The sequence below is a fragment of the Engystomops pustulosus genome, chromosome 5, assembly GCF_040894005.1.
Source record: "Engystomops pustulosus chromosome 5, aEngPut4.maternal, whole genome shotgun sequence".
Taxonomy (NCBI): domain Eukaryota; kingdom Metazoa; phylum Chordata; class Amphibia; order Anura; family Leptodactylidae; genus Engystomops; species Engystomops pustulosus.
This window is the reverse complement of record NC_092415.1, coordinates 150,233,778-150,257,306: the sequence shown is the minus strand read 5'-3', so window position 1 is coordinate 150,257,306 and position 23,529 is coordinate 150,233,778. Positions and strand designations below refer to the sequence as shown.

General features: G+C 36.3%; 1 protein-coding gene across 1 annotated transcript in view; it reads right to left on the bottom strand.

Annotated features, from left to right (window-relative positions):
• The window catches only part of CNTNAP2 (contactin associated protein 2), a 1,040,519-nt gene that overhangs the window by 70,713 nt on the left and 946,277 nt on the right, over positions 1–23,529 (bottom strand). Inside the window, exons 16-17 of the mRNA XM_072153374.1 lie at positions 10,552–10,722; positions 7,493–7,711 (exon numbers count right to left, since the gene is read on the bottom strand). Of these exons, the coding sequence (XP_072009475.1) occupies positions 7,493–7,711; positions 10,552–10,722 (390 nt within the window). The remainder of the gene's footprint in view (positions 1–7,492; positions 7,712–10,551; positions 10,723–23,529) is intronic.

The following is a 23,529-nucleotide window of genomic DNA, read 5'->3' as shown; positions in this document are numbered from 1 at the left end:
TCTCATCTTTCTTGTTGATTCAAAGGATAGAACATGAAAAATGTATTTTCTATGGGCTCACAAACAGGGCTGTGGTTTCCCCCAATACAGTGTGCGAAACAGCTGATTGGGCCTCAAATTATAGAGTAGTTCCTATTCCTGTGTTTGCGCCTTGGGCAATCCTCGGGACAGTTATTTGAGGGCCGAGAATGGTAGCCTTATTGGGAAAATTGTATCTATTCTAGTAGCTTTTTATGTAAAATTGTATTGAGATTTTATACTTTTATTTTACCTGACACCCTCCACTGGCAGAGTTGGGTGCAGACAGCTTTATTTTATGAGTTTTCTATGAGTAGTGGTTATTTCTGGTTAATACAGCTTAGTCAATGGGGTAGATGTATCATGTAAGTTTTTGCCTTCAAAATGTCCCACAATGGTTGTGTCTGCTGATTTACCCAAAATGTGTGCTCTTTTTTAAAATTCACTTCACATTTCACTTCAATCGATTTGCTCCATATTAATGATGACCAGATGTACTAGACAATTTAGTAATGTGTATTAAATTACAAATTCACTCGTCTTCTCCTTCTTCTCGTCTTCTCCTGGTTGTGTTAAATGTGCAACTTAACGTGTAATGAAAATCACATATCCACAGCAGATGCTAACTAACTATCTAAATCACGACAATAAATCTTAAGCACAAAAAACTTCATAAAGACCAGAATTTTAGTCCTCACACCAGTAATACTTGCTGGTAAAGGGTTAAAAGTCCTCCCCATTTTTATGATATGCTAATACGTAGACATGAGTCATAGTGGGAGAGGGTAGGTTTATTTTGTCTCTTGTGTGTTGCATGTATTGCGCAATTGCCGCCGGCTCTATGCGATGCAGTGTGCTGACAGCCGCCATAGAGGGGCTTATTCAAAGCACTTGTTAAATGTTCGGCCAGCACTGTGAATAAACCCATCTGCCGCCGCTGTCAGCGCGCTGCATTGCACAGAGCCGAGTCTTACAGGTCCCTGACTGACAGGGGCGTGAAGGGGGTGTGTCGGACGGCCCCCTCATGAATACGGCCGACTGCTAGGGAACTTGTACAACGATCCGACCTCTTATTTGATAAGAGGTCGGATCGTTTTAAACTAAGTATAAAAACACAAATCTAAATAAAAATTCAATAAATATAAAGGGGCCGGGGATAGGATGCGGGGGAGCTAATTTGTTGGGGGTGTTTTCCCCGGGTGACAGATCCTCTTTAAGAGCTCATAAGTCACTACTAGATAGAAGAAAATCATTTTCTAAGAATGTTTAACCATAACCCTAATCATAATTGCTAAAGAATATAATTCTAGTGAAATCTTTTGCTTATGATCTTTTGAGAAATTCATTTTTGTTGCTTGTATTGTCACCACAAGGGACTGGTTAATTTGTAACCCTCATTAAAATGACATGAAGCACTTTTGCATATTGACTGCAAAATAAGTGTAGGTGTCCATTACATAAGAGGTCCAGATGTTACAAGTCGTGCCTGGCAAGCATAGAACATATTAGGGAGAAATGAGTGCAAAACCTCCATGCTCTTTGTTGCCAGTTCCTGCTGAATCAGTAGGCATTGATTTGATGCATCTTTTAATCCCTTTCCTGCTGCAATAGTTTATTACCAGCTTAAAAATGTACATTTTCTTCAATTATGAACTCTCAGCACGGAGACGCCTTGATAATATTACTGCAATATTTTAATAACATCATCTGAACCTGGAAAGCATATGGACAGTTTATGATGCCTTACAACCATTTTCCTGCCATGAGAAATACCCTGGTTTTTAACAATGAATTTGGATGTAAAATAATCCCTATAATTTTCTGTTAAATCTTTTCAGAAATAATCAGATTCTTGTCTAGAAATATGACAGAACACATCAATTTTGCAATATTAAAATGTGTATAACATTAAATAAGGATACATTTTTCATTTAAAGTATAACTGTAAAGTAAAAAAACTTTTGCCTAGCTTTGCACTTAGCAAAAAACCCAATTCTCTAATTACTCTAATTAGCTATCTGCAGGTGTTTGGCTGTCACCAGAGGTTTTTCCCTGTCCCCCAGGCTAATCTCCACTTGCCATGCTTCCTGGTAACCATGGGAATCCATACAGGACAGCTGGAGATGAGAAGAGGCTTGTTAGGAGGGGCAGTTGTAGAGGAGTGCAAGAAAATGGGACCTCAAGTTTTGTCACTAGTTTTTGACTTATCACATGCTTCAGGTCGGCCAATTACAAATATGATGTCCTTCAGTGCTCTGGCCTCAGTGTCCTAAGCTGATGTCACAACCAGGAAGTGTTGCCCACTTTAGGAATAGCTGAATATGATTTTATAAGAAGGGCTAATACATATACCAAGCTGTGTCTAAGGCTAGGAATAAGCCAGCAGCATGATGCAACTGTGCTAAAACTATGTTTTCTCAGTTACTTTACAGTCACTCTTTAAGACTATTATTAATAATAATTATTAACGACACAACCCCTTTTAAAGTAAATGCATAATTAAGCTATTCGAAAAGAAAAATAAAAAGTTATGGCTAACAGAATTTAAAAGTGTAAAAACAGAAAACATAATGTGGTTCTTAATGGTTTCCAGATTAGAAACCTTTTCTTTCTTTTTTCATAGAGAAAGCATCACCCTTTCATGAATCACAGACCATGCATAGTCCAGTTTTACAGATTGACCACACTGATATATATATGACGCATGAAGACCCTACCTCACCGCAGAACAGCATTGCCAAATTAAAAATTAGCTTTTTTGTGCTGCTGTTTAACAGGGAAGCAGAGAGTTCTTGGACAGATGTATCATCCTAAATTGGGACTTTATTCATGCCTTGTACTCCAGAAAACTCTCAGCTTTCATATAACTTTTCTGAAAAGTGGGCATAGAGGGGCAAAGGGTAGACCTAGACAGAGAAGCGTGACCTGACAAATTTACTATAGCCTTTGTTGGTATACCAGGGCAGGTAATAGCTGAAATCTACACCACGTCTGGCCTGGGATTCATTTCATTCTGACGCACAAGAGTATCTGATTTAATAAAAGACCAGAACCTCTTAGTAAATTTGGCATGCCTTGCAATAGAGGGGGTTATATTAAGACTGGCGCAGATTCTATCTGTGCAGTCTAAAGCTAGAAGGTAAATAAGTATCTTACGTACACCGGTATTTCTTCTTCATGTACATTGGGTTTTATATATCGACCTATTGTTTTTACATCCCTATTAGTGAGTAAACTTTTGTTTACACTAAATCACAAAAAAACCCCACATATTTAATATCAATAAATCAGAATTGGACCCACTCGGTGAATGCTGTAAAAAACTTGCCAAAAATATTTTTATCAAACCAATTTACAAAAAATGTTCTAAAAAGTGATCATAAAAGGTTACCAGCACCAATATGATACCACTGAAAAAAACAACACCTTATCACGCAAAAAATAACCCAAAACCAGCTCTGTCAACCAAAAAATACAAAATTTATCCTGCTGCAAAAATGTTGATACTAAAACAAATGCAATTTTTTCTATTCTAGTTTTTCTTCAGTAAAATTGAACAAATATAAATAAAACTATATAAATGAGGTGTCAACATAATCGTAGTGATCCGTAGAATAAAGATAATATTTTTTTGCTACAATGAATTCCCCCCAAAACGCTAAAAATCTGTAACAAAAATTGATGATTTTATTTTCTCCACACATTAAAAAGTTAATAAAATATTATCAATAAGCTAAATACCCACTCGCTGCCCCCCTCTGTTCATGTTTGCCACTATTGGTTGGTCGATCCAGACCAGTCAGTAGCAGCAATATTTGTCACAATGAACATCACTGGGGTTAATGGGAGCAACACACGGTGACAATTGTTGCTGTCTAGGACAGCACCAATCATCAGTGGAAGGAGCCATCATGCCATCTCCCAGAGAGCTTTCCCTGACCCACCTTCGTACCCACTGCTGGATAAGGGTTATCACGTGTATATGGATAACTTTTATACCAGTGTTCCACTATTCCAATCCCTCAGTTCCAGAGGTACTGTAGCATGCAGCGGCACTGTATGCAAAAACCATGCAGGTCCTCTGGAACCCTTGTTAGGCAGCCACTTAGAAATGAGGGACATCAAGGCACTCAGTAATCAGAACATGGTGTTGGTCAAAAGGACAAAAGCGATAAAGAATCAGGAGTTCAATTAATATATTGCTAGATTAAAAAATTTCCCAAAGGTTGTTTCTAATATTTTGAGGGGTGCAGTTTCTAAAATGGTGTAATGCGTGGGAGTTTTATGTCTATAGGCCTTATAAAGTCACTTCTTACTACACTGGTCAAACTGGTAAGGTTTGATGAATTTCGTGAAAATCTGAAAAATTGCACCTAATGTTATAAGCCTCCTAACATCCTAAAAAAAGGAATGTGGAAAATGTTGGTTATCAAGTTATTTTGGTGATATGACTATCTTTCAAAAAAGCAGAGGATTTTGAATTTGGAAAATTTTCACCAAATTTCTGTTTATTTCATAAATTTAATGCTGAACATATTGCTTAAATTTCTCAACCAACATGAAGTATAATGTGTCATGCAAAAACAATCCCAAAATTACCGGGATATGTTGAAGTTATGACCACTAATGGGGACACATGTCAGATTTTAAAAAAGGGCTGTGTAAAATGGCCAAGGTTTTAAAAATGAAAAAGTTTTAGGGGTGCCTTTACTATTTAATGTGTTTGATCGCTATATTTTGCAGTTTGTGACTTTCTTAAAATTTGTATCTTAAAGAAGATCTAAGTCAAAAATCTAAATCAAGCATGATAAACCTGGGGCACTTACTCATAGATCCATGCTCAGTGGCTAAAGTAATTTTCTTATATTTGTTTTGTATGGCCTCCTTCTTTTTAAAATTATGCTAATGAGCCTCCAGGACTCTGGGGGCGTTTCCACAGCCCCAGGGTGATGTCTTTTCAAAAGTTGTGACAGTGATCAGAGCAGGGAGGGAGATAGTGTTTCAGGGGAAGTGATTGTAGCAGCCTGTGAATCTGCAGCTCTGAGGGGCTTTGGAAACACCCAACCAGAGCCCCTCAGTATATACTAATGAAGGAAATGCTGACTGGACAAGTACTGAGGGAGCAGGGGAGAGGATGACATGTACAGCATGTACAGATCACGGAGGCGCTATGGTAGCCCTTCAGGCTTATCATTATTATTTTAAAAGTTGATTTTAGAAGGAAGGAGGCCATGGATAACAAATATAAGAAGATTATCCCAGCCATAGTACCTGGATCTATGTTTTAGTGATTTTATGATGATTTATTCATGTGAACATATCACTATGACTTATCTATGTACTCTACACAAGTTCATCTATTCTATTTAGGAGATGTGAAGCTAATTAGTTTCTGCTTGGGGCACTTTTTGCCCTCAAAATCAATTTTCATGCATTTACAATTTGAATCAAAATTTCATAAAGGTGCCCATGCCTATAAACTCCTTTATGCAAATTTAAACGCATATTATTTTAGAAAATATATGGCTTGTTGTGGTTTAGTATAATTCTTTATGCTGTTATTTCGGTTTTATTTCTATATGTCAAAATTTAAAAAGTATGGCCAATAACGCCCTCCTTTGAGGGTCTGACTCTTTTGATATAAAAATATCTTATACAGCATTCAGCCATATACATTCTGGTACATGATGCAAACAAATTTTTTGTCTATTTTTATAAAATAATTTCATAGGGAAGCTTGTCTTCAATACGATAGGTTTAAACACATTAATGTTATTCACTAAAATTGTTTACAAATTTATCACCATATTAATGAGCAGATGTAAGAAAGATGAATATAGACTGAGCTGTCCCAAAAGGAAAACAGAGAGCATTCATGGTTCTGTTAAGTACACTTTATGTTTTATTTGGTAATTTCAAATGACAATGGGATTTCTGTAGAGGCTGATATTAAAATCTAAATTTGCATTATCTAGTAAAAATGCATTTTTAGAAAAAGCTGTAATGTTTTGTCTGAACGCAGCAGAGTATAATTCCATTTAAGTCGTGAAAAAGAACAGAGTGACTTTATTTGCTTCTAAAAAGGGTTTTGTGTTCATCTGTTTGTTTGGGTAAAGCGTTAAAATTCCAAACTTTAAGATTCATTTTGAGATTATTGGGACATTATTCTGCAATGTAAGGTTTATCTTTTTGTGAAGTTGAATTGTCAAGAAGAAAAATAGCACCAAATGCAGCTCAACACATTACAATATATTAGATAATCATCTTACATTGTATGGCTGTAGAAAAAGAATGATACATTCAAATTGAAAACCACAAAAATAATCCCAAATAGATTGTATAGTCTGGAAACACAACTCGCCCCTAGTATTAGTGGGGGCATAGGCCTTCTGGCAACAAGAAAATAACATTAGTGCTGTAGCCAGCTGATGCAGAGGACGCATTTGAAAGTATATGATGACAGATATGTAGCAAATAACTATATGAAATCATGTTCCATAATGTGTAGTATTTTTCTATTATTATTGCTTCACATTTTCCACACATTTAAAGAGTTTTCATATGGTTGTGAGAGTCTAACTCCAGGAACCTGCAATGGTAAACTAGTTGAAGTACATGCAGCAAAGTCATGCAGCAAAGTCAAAAGCCAAGGTGCATCCTAGCGAGGTATGGGCTACATTTCTAGAATCTGGGGAGCAGGACAAATGCCTGTCTGGATATTGTTGTAGAACCCTTGGATGTGGAAATACTAGAACTTCCAAGGGAAGAATAGAAGTTGGGTCTTATTTGGTGTCCAAACGAAATGGGATCCTTCTGGATCCAAAGACACCAGTACTGCCACTCTGATGATCTTCTGCTGAGGTGTAGTACTGATGCATCCTAGGTTTAACAGGTCCACCAGAAGAGACAAACTCTCGCACCCTCCAACATAAACTTTAAAATGTCACAAGTAATGTCAGGACTTTGTTCTTTTCTGAGATGGGAACGTCAAGTGTTGTGCTGGATAAACCTTTGTTACTGTTCACTGCACTCACCTTCCATTGTTCACAACAGCACAGTAATTGACTCAATGCTTGAATGTACCTACACCTGTATTTTGTAACTCTGTTCACCGTATATATACATTTCTCATATCTATAGAGTTTGTCTTGTGTCTGGCTTCTGGCCCAATGTGATCCCGTGTGGACTGAGCTTATATATAACGGGATTTTATGTTATTGTGCTGGGACTTACTTTAAACTTACTTTAAAAAATGTTGTGGGGTGTTTGTGTGTATATATACAACAATTCTGGTACAGTTTGTTATTCTTTTACTGTATGGTATGACAAGGGTGAAGAATGGGGAGATGTTATCTCTTAGACTCCATAAGCCATTTAACTACCACCAAATGGTTTCAGAAGAATCAATATGTATAAATATGTATTAAAATATCATATTTACATATCTAATGTATGTAATCCATATTGTACTTACCAACATAAAACTGGCTGGTGAGCTCCAGTCTGGTGTGGCCATGAGTTGGAGCCTTGCGTATTTGTGCCGGGAGCTGATCAACTTGCAATCTGGCTTCCTTGATGTTTCTTTCTGCTCGCACTCGATGCCACTGGTCATCATTCAGTGGGGTGGCAGTGGCAACAATCAGCTCTACTGGACCGTTGCCAACATCAAATGAAAAGGACACCTCAGTATTTGCTAAATAAGGAAGAATAAAATCAGTTTTCATTTATTTACATAAAAAAGCCCCAGTAGATATAGTATATATCTGATTTTTATATATTTATAAATATATATGATTTAACAACTTTTCCAGTTGTTCACAAACCAATGCTTGAATATCTTATCCATAAGCTTTACTTTTAATGAGAAATGTTTGACTATTTTGAGTAAATAATTTATTGTGCCAACAATTTAGGTGGAAGGGTGGTCCTATATCTAGAACGAACTTACCTGAACCTGTTAAAAAGCTTCCTATGTGGGCTGTATAACTGTGTAGTAATCATGATATACTGATTTTTTGTTATCTCAACAAATATTTTTTATTGGATAACTATATCTTAGAACGTAAAGCAATCACATTGTAGAATGTAAAGTTCTTGTCCGTTAGATAGGGCTTCCAAGAGCTTTGAGCTACACCTTTGATAAGCTGCCTGAAATTTAATAAGTATTTCTTATCAGTCTCTATCAGCCTGGAGGGTACAACTTCAATCTACAATGAATTTAATCATTTTATGTGATATATAATTTATTCATATGTTTTTTTTCTTTGCAAAACTCTTGAATAGCTTTACATATAGAAGTATTTATGCAAATCCTAAAATAATTTCATGGGTTAATCTATAAATCAAGAAGTGGTTACACTTAAATATAAATGTATCATTGTGCTGGGATGTTTCTCTGCTTCTCTATAGTTATGTATTTTTCATTTTCATTGCATAAAAATGTGATAAGAGGGAAGGAATTCTCAGCAATCAAATCTAGAATTTCATTGGTTTGTGACTAATAAAGACTTGTCACAGGTCTCTTCCATGGCTCTCCATTTTATACCCTTATCTCTGAAAGCCATGCAGGATACTAACAGAGAGAACAGTAAGTTCAGTTCACACATCACTGTCATGAAGACTTAAAGTAATTCAGATTCAATCACCTCATCATCCGACATTCAGCGGAATTGTGATTTGTGTTTATATGTGGGGTTTATTTTATTTTCACCCTGTAGAAATGCCACATTGTCATAAACTTAGAAATAAATGAAGGATGTCTAATTGCTAATTTTAATAGTTTAGGCTTTTTCATAATAAAATGCAATTTTGTGAAATTTCTTCCATTAGTTAATACTTTCTATTATACATCACACATTGGATGATGCTTGGTACAGTATAACCTTAAGCTAAGAGTGGAAACATCTTTTTGGATCAGACTGGTGAATCCTTAAATGACATTGAAAGAGAATATTGAATACGTTGGGTACATGGTTAAACTCATGGAGGGAATATTTGTTTATTAAAATAATCAAATTTGACAAAAAAATGTCACAATCTCTCCAGTAGCGGGTGGCATAGAAAGCAAAGTAACATTTCAGGAAAAAATACCATAAGACAGAGTCCATTAAACCAACTTTAAAAGTTCATCTTTTAATATGCCACAAATTGAGGTTCTTTTTAATTAGCTGTTAATCCACCTTATTTCTTACTGTACGCAACCATTTCTATATAGTGACACTCTCTGCATAGGAAAGAAGACAAGAACCAATATATAGAATAAGCAAAAATGGCTATATCCAAAAATACTCAAATGGGATCATACACCAAATATGATCATGACAAAAACACCTGAAAAGACTGGTGTATATAGGAAACGCCCAAACCACAATAAAGTACAAAATATATGCAAATCTTTATTACATACAGCTAAAAGCAATTAAAAACACATGGAAATGACATGTGTGAATCCAAAAGGTCTGGTACAACACACCAAAGACCACCACCACTGCAGCTTTCAAATAAGACATGAATAGCTTACATGACTCTGTGAGCCCACAAGCAAATGTTTGAAATATAATCATATACAATCCAAATGTCACAAATAAACAATGGGATAGTGCCAATATAGGTGCATACATCAACAAGGCATAGTGGATACAAGACCCACAAGACCCACACGTATCAGCACCAATGAGGCTTCCTCAGGGGTCCTCAGCTATTCATGTCTTATTTGACAATTGGGGGGTGGTGGTCTTTGGTGTATTGTGCTCTACCTATTGGATTCACGCATGTAATTTTCAGACATCTACCACCAGGATGGAGGTTTGTAAACCAAGTACACTGACATACTGGTGTGTGCCCCCTCTGGAAGCATCCACTCTTCTTTTAGCTTCCTATGCCCTTGTTTTAAGGAAAAAGGCGTAAAAAATATGCAAATGAGTCTGAGAGGCTCTATGCTCCATTGACAACTATGGAGCCTGGAGCCCCTCAAGCTCATTTGCATAACGTTAAAAGCCTTATTTTGTAAAAATCAGTACATAAGAAGCTAAAGGAAAAGCAGATCTTTCCATAGGGGGCAGACACCAGTATGTCAGTGTGCTTGGTTTACAATCCTTAATCCTGGTGGTAGATTTCCTTAGATTGCATATATTTTCTACTTTTTCTACACCAGTCTTTTTTGTGTTTTTGAAGTGGCCAAGACAGTAGTGTAAATAATATGATCCCTACCATCTTCATTCCTATGGATGTGAAGATGTCCAATGTTTATATGTGGACAGTGGACTACAAAAAACAGCCTTTATACAGCAGGGCAGAGAAAGCTTTCAAGGTCGATTGATTTGTAATAAAAGCTCACAAAATCCTCTATTAAACTATATAAGAAATGTTTTAAAGCACATCCCCTACACATATAATAAAAATAAGTGAATTGATGGTTACACTTTAAGTTAATATTGTTATGCACCTGTCCAGTCATGTTAAGGAGTATTACCTCTGTATTAATGACTTTGAAACTTCATACATTGTTCATAGGTTTTATGTGAACCGACTTACATTTTAATTCTATCTTGATAAAGTCAGTGTTTCCTCTATTTTCCACAAAAACACCATCAGGAGCTGAAGTTTTAAAGTAGAATGAGATGTCAGCGCTGGTCTCGCCTTGGAATGTAGAGAAGTGAAGAAAGGAGTTTGGAGCAACAAATGAAACTGCATTCCAATAATTTTCTGTAAATGGAAGCAAACAAAAATGTCACATCATCATCAAGAAAATGTTTGACATCAGTACAAGACGTCACATTAAATTATACTTGTCTGCCATATTCAGATGTGTCCTTCTTTACCTATATTTTATTATACACACCTATCATGAAACACAAAGCCAACTTGGGTAAATGTAAAATTAATACCTTTATTAAACACATGATCCATAAACAAAAAATGTGTGCAGGCTAATCATTTCAGAAGAAATGAGTGACATGATATTGTAGAGGGTCCTACTACAACCAAACTCCAATAAATATACAAAGTCAATTCATCATGATATTCAGAGCATAAGTGTCTCTAGTATACCCATAATCAGAGATCCACCTGTCGTCTACCACAGATTTCCCCTTAAAAATCTCTGAAATCTGTGGTAGACGACAGGTGGTTCTCTGATTATTACCATCCTCTCCAAAATGGAGATACCCAAGTGTTGCCTGCATGTTAGTGCTAGCACAAATGTGGCAACATTGATTTAAATGCATTGATTTTGCCGACAATGCCAGGAGCATACTGGGTGTTACTGGTAGGGGTTCGGTAACCGAACCTGGACCCCAGCAGATTTTTCATGGGTCCGCTCATCACTAGTTACTATTACTGGTTTGGGAGGCACTTCCCTTTAAAGTACAGAACTTAGAAGTCAATTCTTCAATTCAATAATCTATTGTTATGACAATTTGCATTCCATTGTGTACAAGTTGTAGAAACAAGATAAAATGACATAAAATTGGAAACTGTATGTATTATTACTTTCACTATATCTCAAATGGTTTAGCTTATTTTTAAAAAGTAAGAAGTAACAATAGAAGCTTAGACTGAACAGGACAAACAAATTACAAAAAAAGTACTAAACTTTTTATTTGACCATTTTAATTTTACACTACAGGCTCAACAAATCAGTTGGTAAAGCACAGAGATGTAGATTTGTCAGTAAAATAAATGAGTTCAGAATACTGTGATGGGGTCCTTGCTATAACTCTTTCTTCGCTCAAATGTATCATCTGAATGTAGAACCTTGGACTATGTTTAGTACCTGTGATGCGTACAAATAATCTTTTATTTCATTGCAAACCAACTGTTCTCATCTATCCGTCTAAAATGCAGTAGCGAGAAGAATAAAAGCGAAGCTCATTTTTATGTCATTTGTATTTTATGTTGACCTAGCTTGGAAGAAAATATCAATTTGATGCACAAGCTTTAAATCACGTAAATTTTATCATAAAGTCAACCAGAGATAGATGTTGTTACTTGTACATCTTCAGTTTTATGATAGTTTTAAAAAGCTCTTGTTTGTTTCTCAAAAAAAAGAAAAAAATGACAGTAAAAAGACCATGGCCAAGGTTTTCACGTGACATAAAAGGTCCATATTATCTCACAAATACAGAAAATAGATAACACACAAAGGGCCCAATCTCTGCAAAACAATAAAGCAATCAATTTGTAGGGTTTCAGATGACTTTATAAGTTTTATGTTACAATCGGACTCAAAATTTCATTTCAGCTCCTGTTTATGGGACATAACTTAAAATTCTCTACTGAAGTGAAATGATACATTCTACAGCTTGGCCTTTTAGTTAATATGGAAAGATATGGAAATGTTGTGGTAAACATATTTTAAAGCAGGTTAGAACAAAAGTCATATCAACACCCTTTTTCCATTTCAGTTTTTTCACTTCGCACCTTCCAAAAAACGTAACCCATTTATTTTCCATTGTAGAGTTCTGTATAAGGGCTTGTTGTAATTTCTAGTGTCAGTATTTAATATTCCAAGCCATTTACTGAGATTGTGCCATTTTCTTACGGGCTCTACTTTTAGGGATTTCACTTCGCACTCCAAATGACACCTCTCATTTGTTCTTTGGGTTTGTACAAAAACAGTACAATTTATATAGATTTTACTATGTTTTAATAGATTAAAAAAACTGTTGGACAAAAACTTTATTTTACCATACTCTGAGGTCAATAAATTTTTCATACTATGTATGCACCTGTGTGAGGAGTACATTTTTGCAGTATGAGATGATGTTATGATTGATACCATTTTGGGGACTGTACAACCATTTGGTCACTTTTTATTACATTTTTTATGTGTTGCGAAATGGAAAAAAAGTGGGGAATCATACATTTGTACGTTATTTTCCGTTATGGTGTTTAGCAACAGGAATAATTGTGATAATATTTATAGCCTGGGATTTTTGGGATGCAGTGATAACTAATGTTTTATGATTATGCCCTGGGAAAGGGGGGTGATTTGAACTTTTAGGATTTTTTCTAAAGTTTTAGAGTTCTTTCCTTAATTTTACAGTTTTCCAGGTCCACTAGGGTACTTGAACCTTGCCAAGATTGCGGGGTTAGACACTGGAGTTTTCTGCATTATCCTTTTACTGCCCACCAATACAATTTCACTGTGGTTTATGGTAAGGAGAAGGAGGCCCATATTCTGCTTTAAAGGGATCTTGGCATTTCCTTTTTATTTGTAAGTAAAACAAATGGTGTTGTAGGTGAAGTGCCCTGAACCATTGAAATGACTTTTTTCAGAAACAATGTGGCCTGAACACAGAGAAATGTCTTTATTTGTGTTTTGCATATTTGCATTTTGGTTCACCATGGGTGGGGTCTGAGGTCTGCATCCTTTGCTCTGTTTCACAAGAAGAGCAGGGACTGTCCTTAAAAGCTGCATAGGGGTTACTTAGTGGGGACCTGGTGGCCATACCCATTGAGCACTGAAATACAAAACAATTTATGCTATATAGAATAATTCCTTCAAATGGGTCAGTTTATTAATAGTACAATCTGGTCCGGCGTTACGGGGTGACAAGAGGGGTGGCCCCCTCTTCTGAAGTGGCACGCTGCATGTGGATTTTTCTGGGCAGAGGACGTATTGCTCTTTTAATACCCCTTGGTTGAATGCTCAGGTGAATAGGCTAATCATCTATCTCCGGTCTATATATCTATCATCTATCTGTCTAATTATCTATCTCCTATAATTTGTCTATTTCATATCTATCTATCTATCTATCTATCTATCAATTTATCCATATAGCTTTTTATCTATCTATTTATACATTTCTATGTACCTATTTCCTATCTATTATATATCATATATATCTCCTATCTAGCTATGTATCTTTCTTATACTGTATCTATCTATCTCCCATATCTATCTTCTATCATCTATCTTCTATATAGGGTAATCTACTTTATATTTCTGCATTTATAAATCATCTTTCATATTTATCTTCTATCATCCATATACCTATCATCTGTCTATCTGCCTTACCATACTACTGTGTGTAACTACAAAGTGTTATTATTTTGCAGAGCTAAATGGAGCCTCTTACTGAATGTGACTGTTCATAAAATAGTTTTATTTTGGGGCACCCCTTTTAGTGCCCAGGTTCCCACTTTGTCTAAAACCGTCCCTGAGTACAATGTATGTTTCCATATAAATTATCAAAATCAAGACTGAATATTGACATCTAGCATTATTCCTGCATATCCAGCTCTGGTGTACACGAACCCTGTGAGTTCTTTTATTTACTGCACCTGCCTATTCAATGTGACAGAATGTATGAAAAAGTAACGAGAAAGAAATCAACAAATAGGCATAAAAGCAGGAGAAATATGCAGCCATAAATGCTGAGTGCTTCTGTGTCTCTGGGAACGTAGGAATAAAAATTCACACACCACACTAATTAATCAGTGGAGCAATATCAATGTATCAATTAAATGTTGGTTTATTGTGACATGTATAGCTGATGCCATGGGTCTAGTTAAAAGGAAAAGAAGGCAGCGCGTATCCAGCACAGGCAAAATAAACCAGCATGTAATTGATACCTTGATTTTCTTGCACTGATTAATTAGGAAAGAGGTTTCTCATTTTCTTTGTGTCCCACTTACCAGATGCTTACAGTAGATCTGCTCTGAATAAACTGTACTGCATGCACTATTACTCTCTACAAAGTCACGCAATAAAAATAATATTTGTATTGTGCAGTTGCAGAATATTAATAATACCGTTATAAAAAAAAATCTACGAGCATCTAGCCTGAAGCTTAGATTTCATAGATTCCTAATCTTTTGGAGATTCACATGGTCATTTTGGGGGCAGTGATCTGGTTGCATGATTTATGACCAGATCACGGCCCCACGGACTTCTATGACTCCAGATCACCGCACGGTGAGCAAACAGTGCCTCACCTTGTCTGCATATAAAGGGAGTAGGCGTGATGAGCGCTCAGCCCTCCCACCTCATCCTTCCGGCCCTGTACTCCCCCCCCCCCCCAGGTTCTGGTCCAGGGCAAATGAGCCCTTACTATGACACATGACATGATACACCGATGAGAAAAGGGTAACAGTATTCAGAACTTTTCACTTCAGGCTCCATATCATACCAACCACTACAGTTTTGAATGTGAGACTACTAACATTTTATAGACAATCATCTTGGTTATTTCATACACAAATTTCACCTGCAACTATATTGTATATACTGTATTAGTTATGCAGATTCTTTTTATGTAACTACATTGTTACTGTTTTTTTCCTGGTGGTAGAACTATCTTTTTGTTCCTGTATACGACACATTACAACTTGTTCTTACATACCCTATTAGCTCAGTTTGTTATTAGGTCAATTCCTCAACAAAAGGTCACTGGTTTCAAACAAGAAACAGCCTTATAGAATATTTCCAGCAAAAACAGGAAAAGTCATCTAGAAAAAATGGTCTCTTGACCAAGAGAATCATGACAAACTGCATCATGTGATTGCCATTTCAGATGGAAGAATCTGAAATGAAGTCAGTCTATCCATTTTAAAGCCAAGTGGTGTACATCCAGGCAAACTATCAACAAGTCGGCTTATAACAAAATCAGTTCTGGGATGACAAACATGAAAGTGAATGGGGCTTGTATGCTTTATAGTAGTGAGATCACAGATATCTATGCAAGTGCATTGCGATTTACATTACACAAGTCTGTGAAGAAGACTCAAATTCAATATTGTCACAAGAAGCATTGGCTTGAGTTTGCAAAAAAATATTAAAAGTGGATAGTAGAATATTGGAAATGGGTGATTTGGGCAATTAAATCATAGTCAATAGAATGGGCTCTAATGGGTGCTAAGGGGTATTAAAGAAAAAGGGAAGAGTGAGCTAACCAATCGAGAAATTGAAGGAACTGTCTAGTGGAGAATGCCTAATGATTTGGGGTCTGACTTTTGAGAAAATTGTGGAGCTTCGCAACAAATGTATTTTGCTACAGTTTTTTAGAGTCACATTTAGTGTAAAGTGCTCAGTTAATTAGTAGTGGGAATGGAAGAGGGGCTCGGTGCTTCAAACAATGAGATAAACTCTTATGTGTATGAAAGGAAGACACTGCAAGCAGTAGCGATCCTTCAAAAATACTGCATAAGCGCTATGTAGTCCCAGCCAGCAGCGATTCAGCCGAGGCATCTAGCGATACGTATGTGCCACCTGGCTTCTAGTGCATGGTAATTTACTAAAAGTTAACTAAATAGTATATATTTTATTATGTTTTATTATATCAACATAAAATACAAGCTGTGAATTGTTTATAAAATATGTATCCAAATATCTTTTTAATCATTTATTTATTAACTTCTATGTTACATGTTAACATATTTATTAATTTAATCTGTGTATAATATGTATATTATTCTGTGATTTGCTGTTCCAAATTGTTTGTATTTACTGACTAAATAACATAGGGGTTTTAATCCAAATTTTAATCTACCGTATTTTTCGGACTATAATGCACACCGGATTATAATGCGCACCATCAATAAATGCTGGCTAAAACGTCTAGGTTCATATATAAGGTGCACTGGATTATAAGGCACCTTATGACCAGCAGGTGGCAGACCTGTGCACAGTTCAAGGCACCTGTGGTCTGTAAATATGGTTCATATAAAAGGGCACTGGACTATTAGGCATACCTTTGAATTCTGAGAAAATCAAAGGATTTTTGTGCACCTTATAGTCCGAAAAATACGGTAATTCAGAATGTGATGAAGAGAGCAGTTCGCTCTTGAAACACTTTGTTCCAGCCCAGGAGATATCTCCGATTCTTCTTCTCTAGAATTTTAGAACATTGAGAAAATATGAAAGGATGACATAGTAGCTAACAGCAGACTATTTCTATATTGGTTGAAGACTTAACAAATTCTTTCCTGTTCACTACCAAGGTGGACAAAAACCTCTCTGAGGAGTTTGTTTACATTGAAGCTTTATGAATGAAGAACTACAGGAACAATGATTTTTTGCATAAGTTTAAATAAGCATTATTTTAAAGAGAATCTAAAAAAAAACAGATTTATTTGCTACTCCTGTTTAAGGAGATTTTCAAATTGTCAAATGTATGTGTTCAAGAATGATCTCCCCAACTTGTCCACTACACAAAGGATGAAGCTCTGCTGTCCCTCATATTCTCTGTGTAGGTTGTTCCCTGGATGCAGCCTTGGATAGCTGATTGCTGGGTTTGCTAGGTATTAACTCACATTGATCTGATACAGATGATCTATGTTAAGGATGAATCATCAATATCAATGACCCTGAAAACCACTTTAAGGAATACTGTATGAGAGTTATAATTACCTAGAAAAATACAGAATGATTTTCAAAAAAGAAATACAACACTGTATGTTACATTACGTTTTTGCATAAGTGTGTTTCTTATTCACATAGGGTACAAAGAATATTGGTGGATGACTCAAAAAATAATCCCATGACTCATCCTTAAAAACAATTAATAATCAGTCGAGGATGTCTTACTGTCCTTGATCTTCTTTCTAGGTGATTTTAGTACATATCGACGGTGACATAATGCATTTAATGACGGTAATCATAGCTATTAAGTGTTACTTCTGCAAGTATAATAGTTCCATGAACTAGTTTATTTTTCTTTCCTTAAAAAATAAGATTACACAGCGCACATCGGATATAAATTATTGGCATCAAAGGAGCGACTCTCAATACATTGGCTTTTGGCTCGTCTTGCAGCAATAGAGCTGAATTTTAGCTTTCAAAAGAGTGTTAGTTTCAGGATTAGGAGATCTGCTGACCACCCACTGCTTTGAAAGCTGTAATAAGCCTTCAGAATCCCAGTGTTCTCTAAACAGATACTTGCCTAGTCCCAAATGGATGTTTAACCTAGATGCTCACTGTTAAGGTGACAGATATCCTGGCAACAAAGGTCTGTACTTAAAATACACGTTGAGCTTGTAGTTTGGCACCGCTGATAATAATAACAATAATAACACTAGTCAATGAATAGATTCATAGCTACTTTCAAATCTCCTAGGAGGTTATTATATGAATAAGACTGGAGGGTTTTGTATTAAAGTTAATGGGAACACAGTAGGCAGAATGCATCAAAAAGGTACTGTCTGTTTTCCAACACAAGACACAAAGAACATCTGCTTACTGGCTGGTAAATAATTAAGCAGTATTATGCCTTTTCCCAGTTGGCAAACAAGGGTTATTTGGATAAATAAACACTTCTGACTTTGCTCATTGTGATTTACATATGTACAAAAAGTATCTTTAAGCTACAGGAATGAATCTCTTCATCCACTGAACTGCCATTAAAGTATCAAGCAAACGGCCAAAATATGCAGATTCGCCAGGTTCGCTCAATTTCATACAGACTGAATGATCGTCCCGTCACTCAAAATACTTATTTAATCATGTGTGAAGATAGAAAAGTACTTCAGAATTTTTTTACTTAAAGATCTATTCTCCTGAGTCTATCTAGTACAGTAATGTCACTTTGTACTAATGGAGCCTGCACCACATGATTATGGAGGCTATTGATTACCCCTACAGGAGGCAATGTGCAGCCTCCTAGGGTAGTCTTAAGCTGTCAGGGTACACTTTGCAAACTGTGGAAAATGTGTTCTTCATGGAATTCATTCAGCATAAACCTCTTATTTTTATTTAGTATATATTTTTAAATACATCTTTATTCATTTGTTTCTCAGTTTTACCAAGATATGCAAAATCACAAGAAAACATCCATTGTACATCCATTCAAACTGTATAATATCAGATTACAATGGACAGAATTAAGGCTCGCACCAACCATGGGAAAAAAAGGAAAGGGAAAAAAAAGAATAAAAACTTATTCCAAAGATCCCCAGAGTGACACATCTCTATAAGACAAGAGGCGTAACTACAGGGGTAGCAGCCATAGCAGTAGCTATGGGGCACACAGTGTCAGGGGGCCCCTGCATCTGGGGTATTGGGAGTGTATATGCTATATGTGTATGCAGTGTGTATATGTGATGTGAATATGCTCTATATGTGTGTGCATATGTGATAAGTATGTGTTGTCTGTAAATATGATGCATGGTTTTATATGGCACTGTAGGTATGTGTGTATATGCTGTATGCATGTGTATATGGCGTATATATACTGTTGGTGATTGTAGAAGCACTATGGGAAGATGGGAGACTATATCATTATGGTTATATCAGTTTTCTGGGGTGCAGTTTTCTATCTTATGCCTGTTTGTATGACAATTTTGAATTTTTTTGCACCATTTGTCAACCTATTCCACTTTATCCTTTATACACTTTATACAAAACAGATTTATGAAGTGCAACCTTTCCAAGTACCAAATTTTGGTGCCAATTCACTATGGTCCAAATACTTAAGAATTTGCTGTGCAAATATATGCAACTGTTTGTGACTTTTCGCCAAAAGTCTCAAATTGAATGCATTAACACATTGTATGCCATGTTTATCAAGCTGTCTATGATAAATCTGCCATACAAAAAAGACGCTGTCTAAAAAAAGACTATTCTTGCTACAAGAAAGCAAAGTACCAGAACTCGACGATGAGCTGCATCTGCATAAACATGTATAATTTTTGGTTGTATAAAAGCAGAGATAAAAAACTTAAGCTCCCAGTGTAAAATTGCCCTCCAGGAAACCATTGTAAGAACACATCTAGTATATGGAATTCAGTGTTGGCCTCCACATTCTTAAAGTCTCTTTTATAATGAGTGGGATAAATAGGGGCCCCAGAAATTTAGCCCACAGCATGTCATTTTGTATAGCAGCAAAGGTCCCATGTATAGTACTATACATTTGCTATACAACATTTCTTTCTTACAAATATGTTTATGCAAAACATAGCAGCACAATTGAGGGGGAGTTTCAGTACTATAGTCACCCTCTACAAAGAAGGACCTGACAGTTAAAAATAGTGTTTTTTCAGTGGTTGGGAAACACTGCCCGTTTATTAAAATAAAAACATGATGTATTAATATTAGATACGAATAGGAGCCTATTCAAAAGTCAATAATACTATTACCCTAAGGGCTAATTCACACATCCATTAAGGGGGCTGTGATCTAGGTGCATGATTTGCAACCATACTATGGCTCCTATAGACGTTTATGGCTCCTGGTCACGGTGCGGGGAGTACATGGTGCTTCACCCAGTCAGTAGGCTTGTCGTCTGCCTATGGAGGTAGGAGGGATGAAGACTTCTCACCCCTTCTTCCTCCTCCTCCTAGTCCCAGTCCAGGGGAGCACACGACCGTCTAAAAGAACCATTACAAGTTGTTGACAGCGTTCTTTAATGTAATTTGTGTCTTATTTATTTTTGAGCCATATTTCCATCAGTTAAAAGGAATATTTGAATCATATCTTCTCAAAATATTTTACCAGTCAGCCCTCAAGATATCAGTTCTGATGCAGTCCAATGCAGTTAAAGTAAAAGTACCTGAAACATTGCATAAAAATGATCACTTTGTTTCCTTTATCGGATTTGAGTTTTTGTAACTTTTTCTAATAGGAATGACCACTGGATGGCAGCATAAGCTTATATTGTGCTTACCTACTGCTGCAGATTTGTAGATGGTTAATTCTTCACACAACTCTATCTGCTGTTCATTTTGACCCAAGATTTAAGTAAAATATAGAAACAATAAGGAAAAAAGGTTTAATTTGACATTAGTAACATAGCATGTTTTTTTAATATAAATTGGACACATATTTCTGCTAAATTTTCATATGTGTACAGTTTCCCTTCAGTCAAGTGATTTGATCAGTAGGTTACATGCATTAATACACATGTTTTCACCCCTTATTGTTCAGATGTGCTTCAAATGATGATTAGAAATTTGGACTGATGGAAGCTTGTGAGTGGTTGATTCTGGTGAATCTATTGTACATTATTATTAGGTAGGTGCACACATAGGAACTGCATACGCATAGTTACACTGTGATCTGTTAATGGAGTGGCTTGTGAGAGACATGTTTTACAGTAGCCTGACCTGTTAGCAAGGACTCAACTAGCTGCAGATTGCTATATCCGTTATTGCAAAACTCATTATCAAGAATACAGTGAATCAGTGCATTGATGATCAAAAGTCCCCAAGTATTACATGTCAAGGATAGATTATTTATTACAGCTTTGGGTTTTATTTTGGAAGTAAATATTTCAGTAGATAATAAGTTAAAGTCCTGTTCCATCTGCCAACACGGAATATAAAATTATGGACTATGTGACCCCAAACTTTAAGATCACTCAAAAATTATGTGTGATAGACCCCATGGTATACACCTATTGTTGAATTGTTTTGTGATTTAACTTAAATATAGCAAGCAGTAATTTGCAGGAAACTGAACTAAAGTCTATACATTGAGCTATGTGCTGAATACAGACAATAACGTTCACTGCTGTCATTTACTAGAATTGTTGATTTCCTCCAGATGAAACCATAAAACCATACAACATTGAGCTGGTAAATCGCTGCTAGTCTCCGACTATCCTAGGGTACAGGAGCTACATCTTAAACTCCTGATTGGATGAATGCAAATATTGTGACAGGTCCTAAGAGAGCGTGAAAATCACAGCGCAATCACCAAGGTGTGGCGGATTGGAAAAGACATCTGTGGGTGTCAGTGCAGAAAGACAGCGGTCTGTAAAACCAGCTATCAACAGTTCTCATAATTGAGATTTTCATCACCTGGATATAGAGCAGAGCAGTCGCTGAGGAATCAAGTAGAAGGATTTTGTGTTGTTGAAGGAAGACTCAGAGCTGCTTCAGTGCTCAGCAAAATAAGCAATTTTAAGGACCGTGCACACTTTCTAGACACAGCAACTCAATGGTGAAAGGATGAGCTACACTTCAATTTGAAATAACCCCTTTTAGAGCTCCTGAGACCAAATCCCACCATCATGTAAAAAGAGCATTTATTTCATGCAGCTATTTCCCATTCACCTTCTTTGTGCAATTAGAATAGTAGGATTTACATGAAACTAAATAAGGATCAGATTGACATGTTTAATTCACTTAACCATAAATATGTTATGTTCCCATTGCTTTTACCAGTAGAACATGACAGTAGATAAAGGTTATATTTACTGGGAAAATTCCAAGGTCTTGTGTTTACTTCAAACTAGTTGTAGGTATAACATCTAATGTTTTGGGGGGGAGGGGGTGTTGGTTTATCAATAAGGAGGCTTCTTGTGCCAGTCTTTAAGACTGTATTATTAGCTTTTTGCATGTCAGATTTAACACAGTGGCTAACACAGTGTGCTGGCACAACAATCCTCCCCAAATTGGTGGCGCCGTGCACAGCCAACATGCTAGTGACAACACTTGAGGCCACGATTTTGCCAGCAGCTGTTAATGGCAGGGGGTGGGATCGGACTCAGACCTGAACTACTAATGAATTATACAAGATGTTAATATTCGCATTGGATTTAAGACTTTTTGGTGAAAAGTTACAACTTTTTGCACAACTAATTCCTAAGTATTTCTATGCCAGGAGGGTTCCCAAATTTGTGCCTAAATTTGCAACTTTTTTGATCCCCACTTGGATTCACTTGATAAATCTGGTGTCAGTAGGCTAACGTGAAAAGTAGAATAGGTTGGCAAATGTCAGGGGAAAAAAAAGGAACACATTTTTTCAGTCAGCAGTCGAGACAATTGTAAGAAAAAGTACAATGATAAATTTCCCGACATAAGAATTAAAAATAAAATAGCTGTTTGTCCTCCTTCAGGAAATGGTGGAGACTCTTCTATAGCATGGCAGTATGGCTAAATTTTAAAATGAAAAGAGATGATAGCATCAGCTGCCAGGGGAAGAAGGAGACTGACTACACTCAGCACAGATAACCAGAAGACTTAAAGGAAATCTACCATCAAAATCAAGCATGATAAACCAGGGACACTTACTCATAGATCCAGGCTCCATAACTATGGTAATCTTCTTATATTTGTTATCCATGGCCTCCTTCCTTCTAAAACTAAAACTAAACTGTGCTGTACCTTCACAGCATGTTGCACTGTACAGGAGCTCACTGTGTGCTGAAACTTTCTATGCTGCATTGAACTTACATCATGCAGAGGGAGGAGGGAGTGTGCCCAGAGCCCTGCCATTAAGCATAATTTTAAAAAATAGATTTTAGAAGGAAGAAGACCATGGATATCAAATATAAGAAGATTACTACAGTCACAGAACCTGGATATATGGGTAGGTGACCTTGGTTTATCATGATTGATTTTGATAGTAGATTTTTTTTAAGGGCGGCACATGGAAGCAAAAAAAAAGGAAATTATACATTCTAGAAACATTGCAAATGATTTTAAAACAACTATTAACAAGTTTGTACATGATTTGTGGAATAACAACTTTAACCTGTCCGACCCTTTGAGAGATAAGTGGCACCAGTGTCTAGCAGTTAATTATTTCCATCTCCGTTAGAATATTATGCTTAGGCTAATTGCATACAT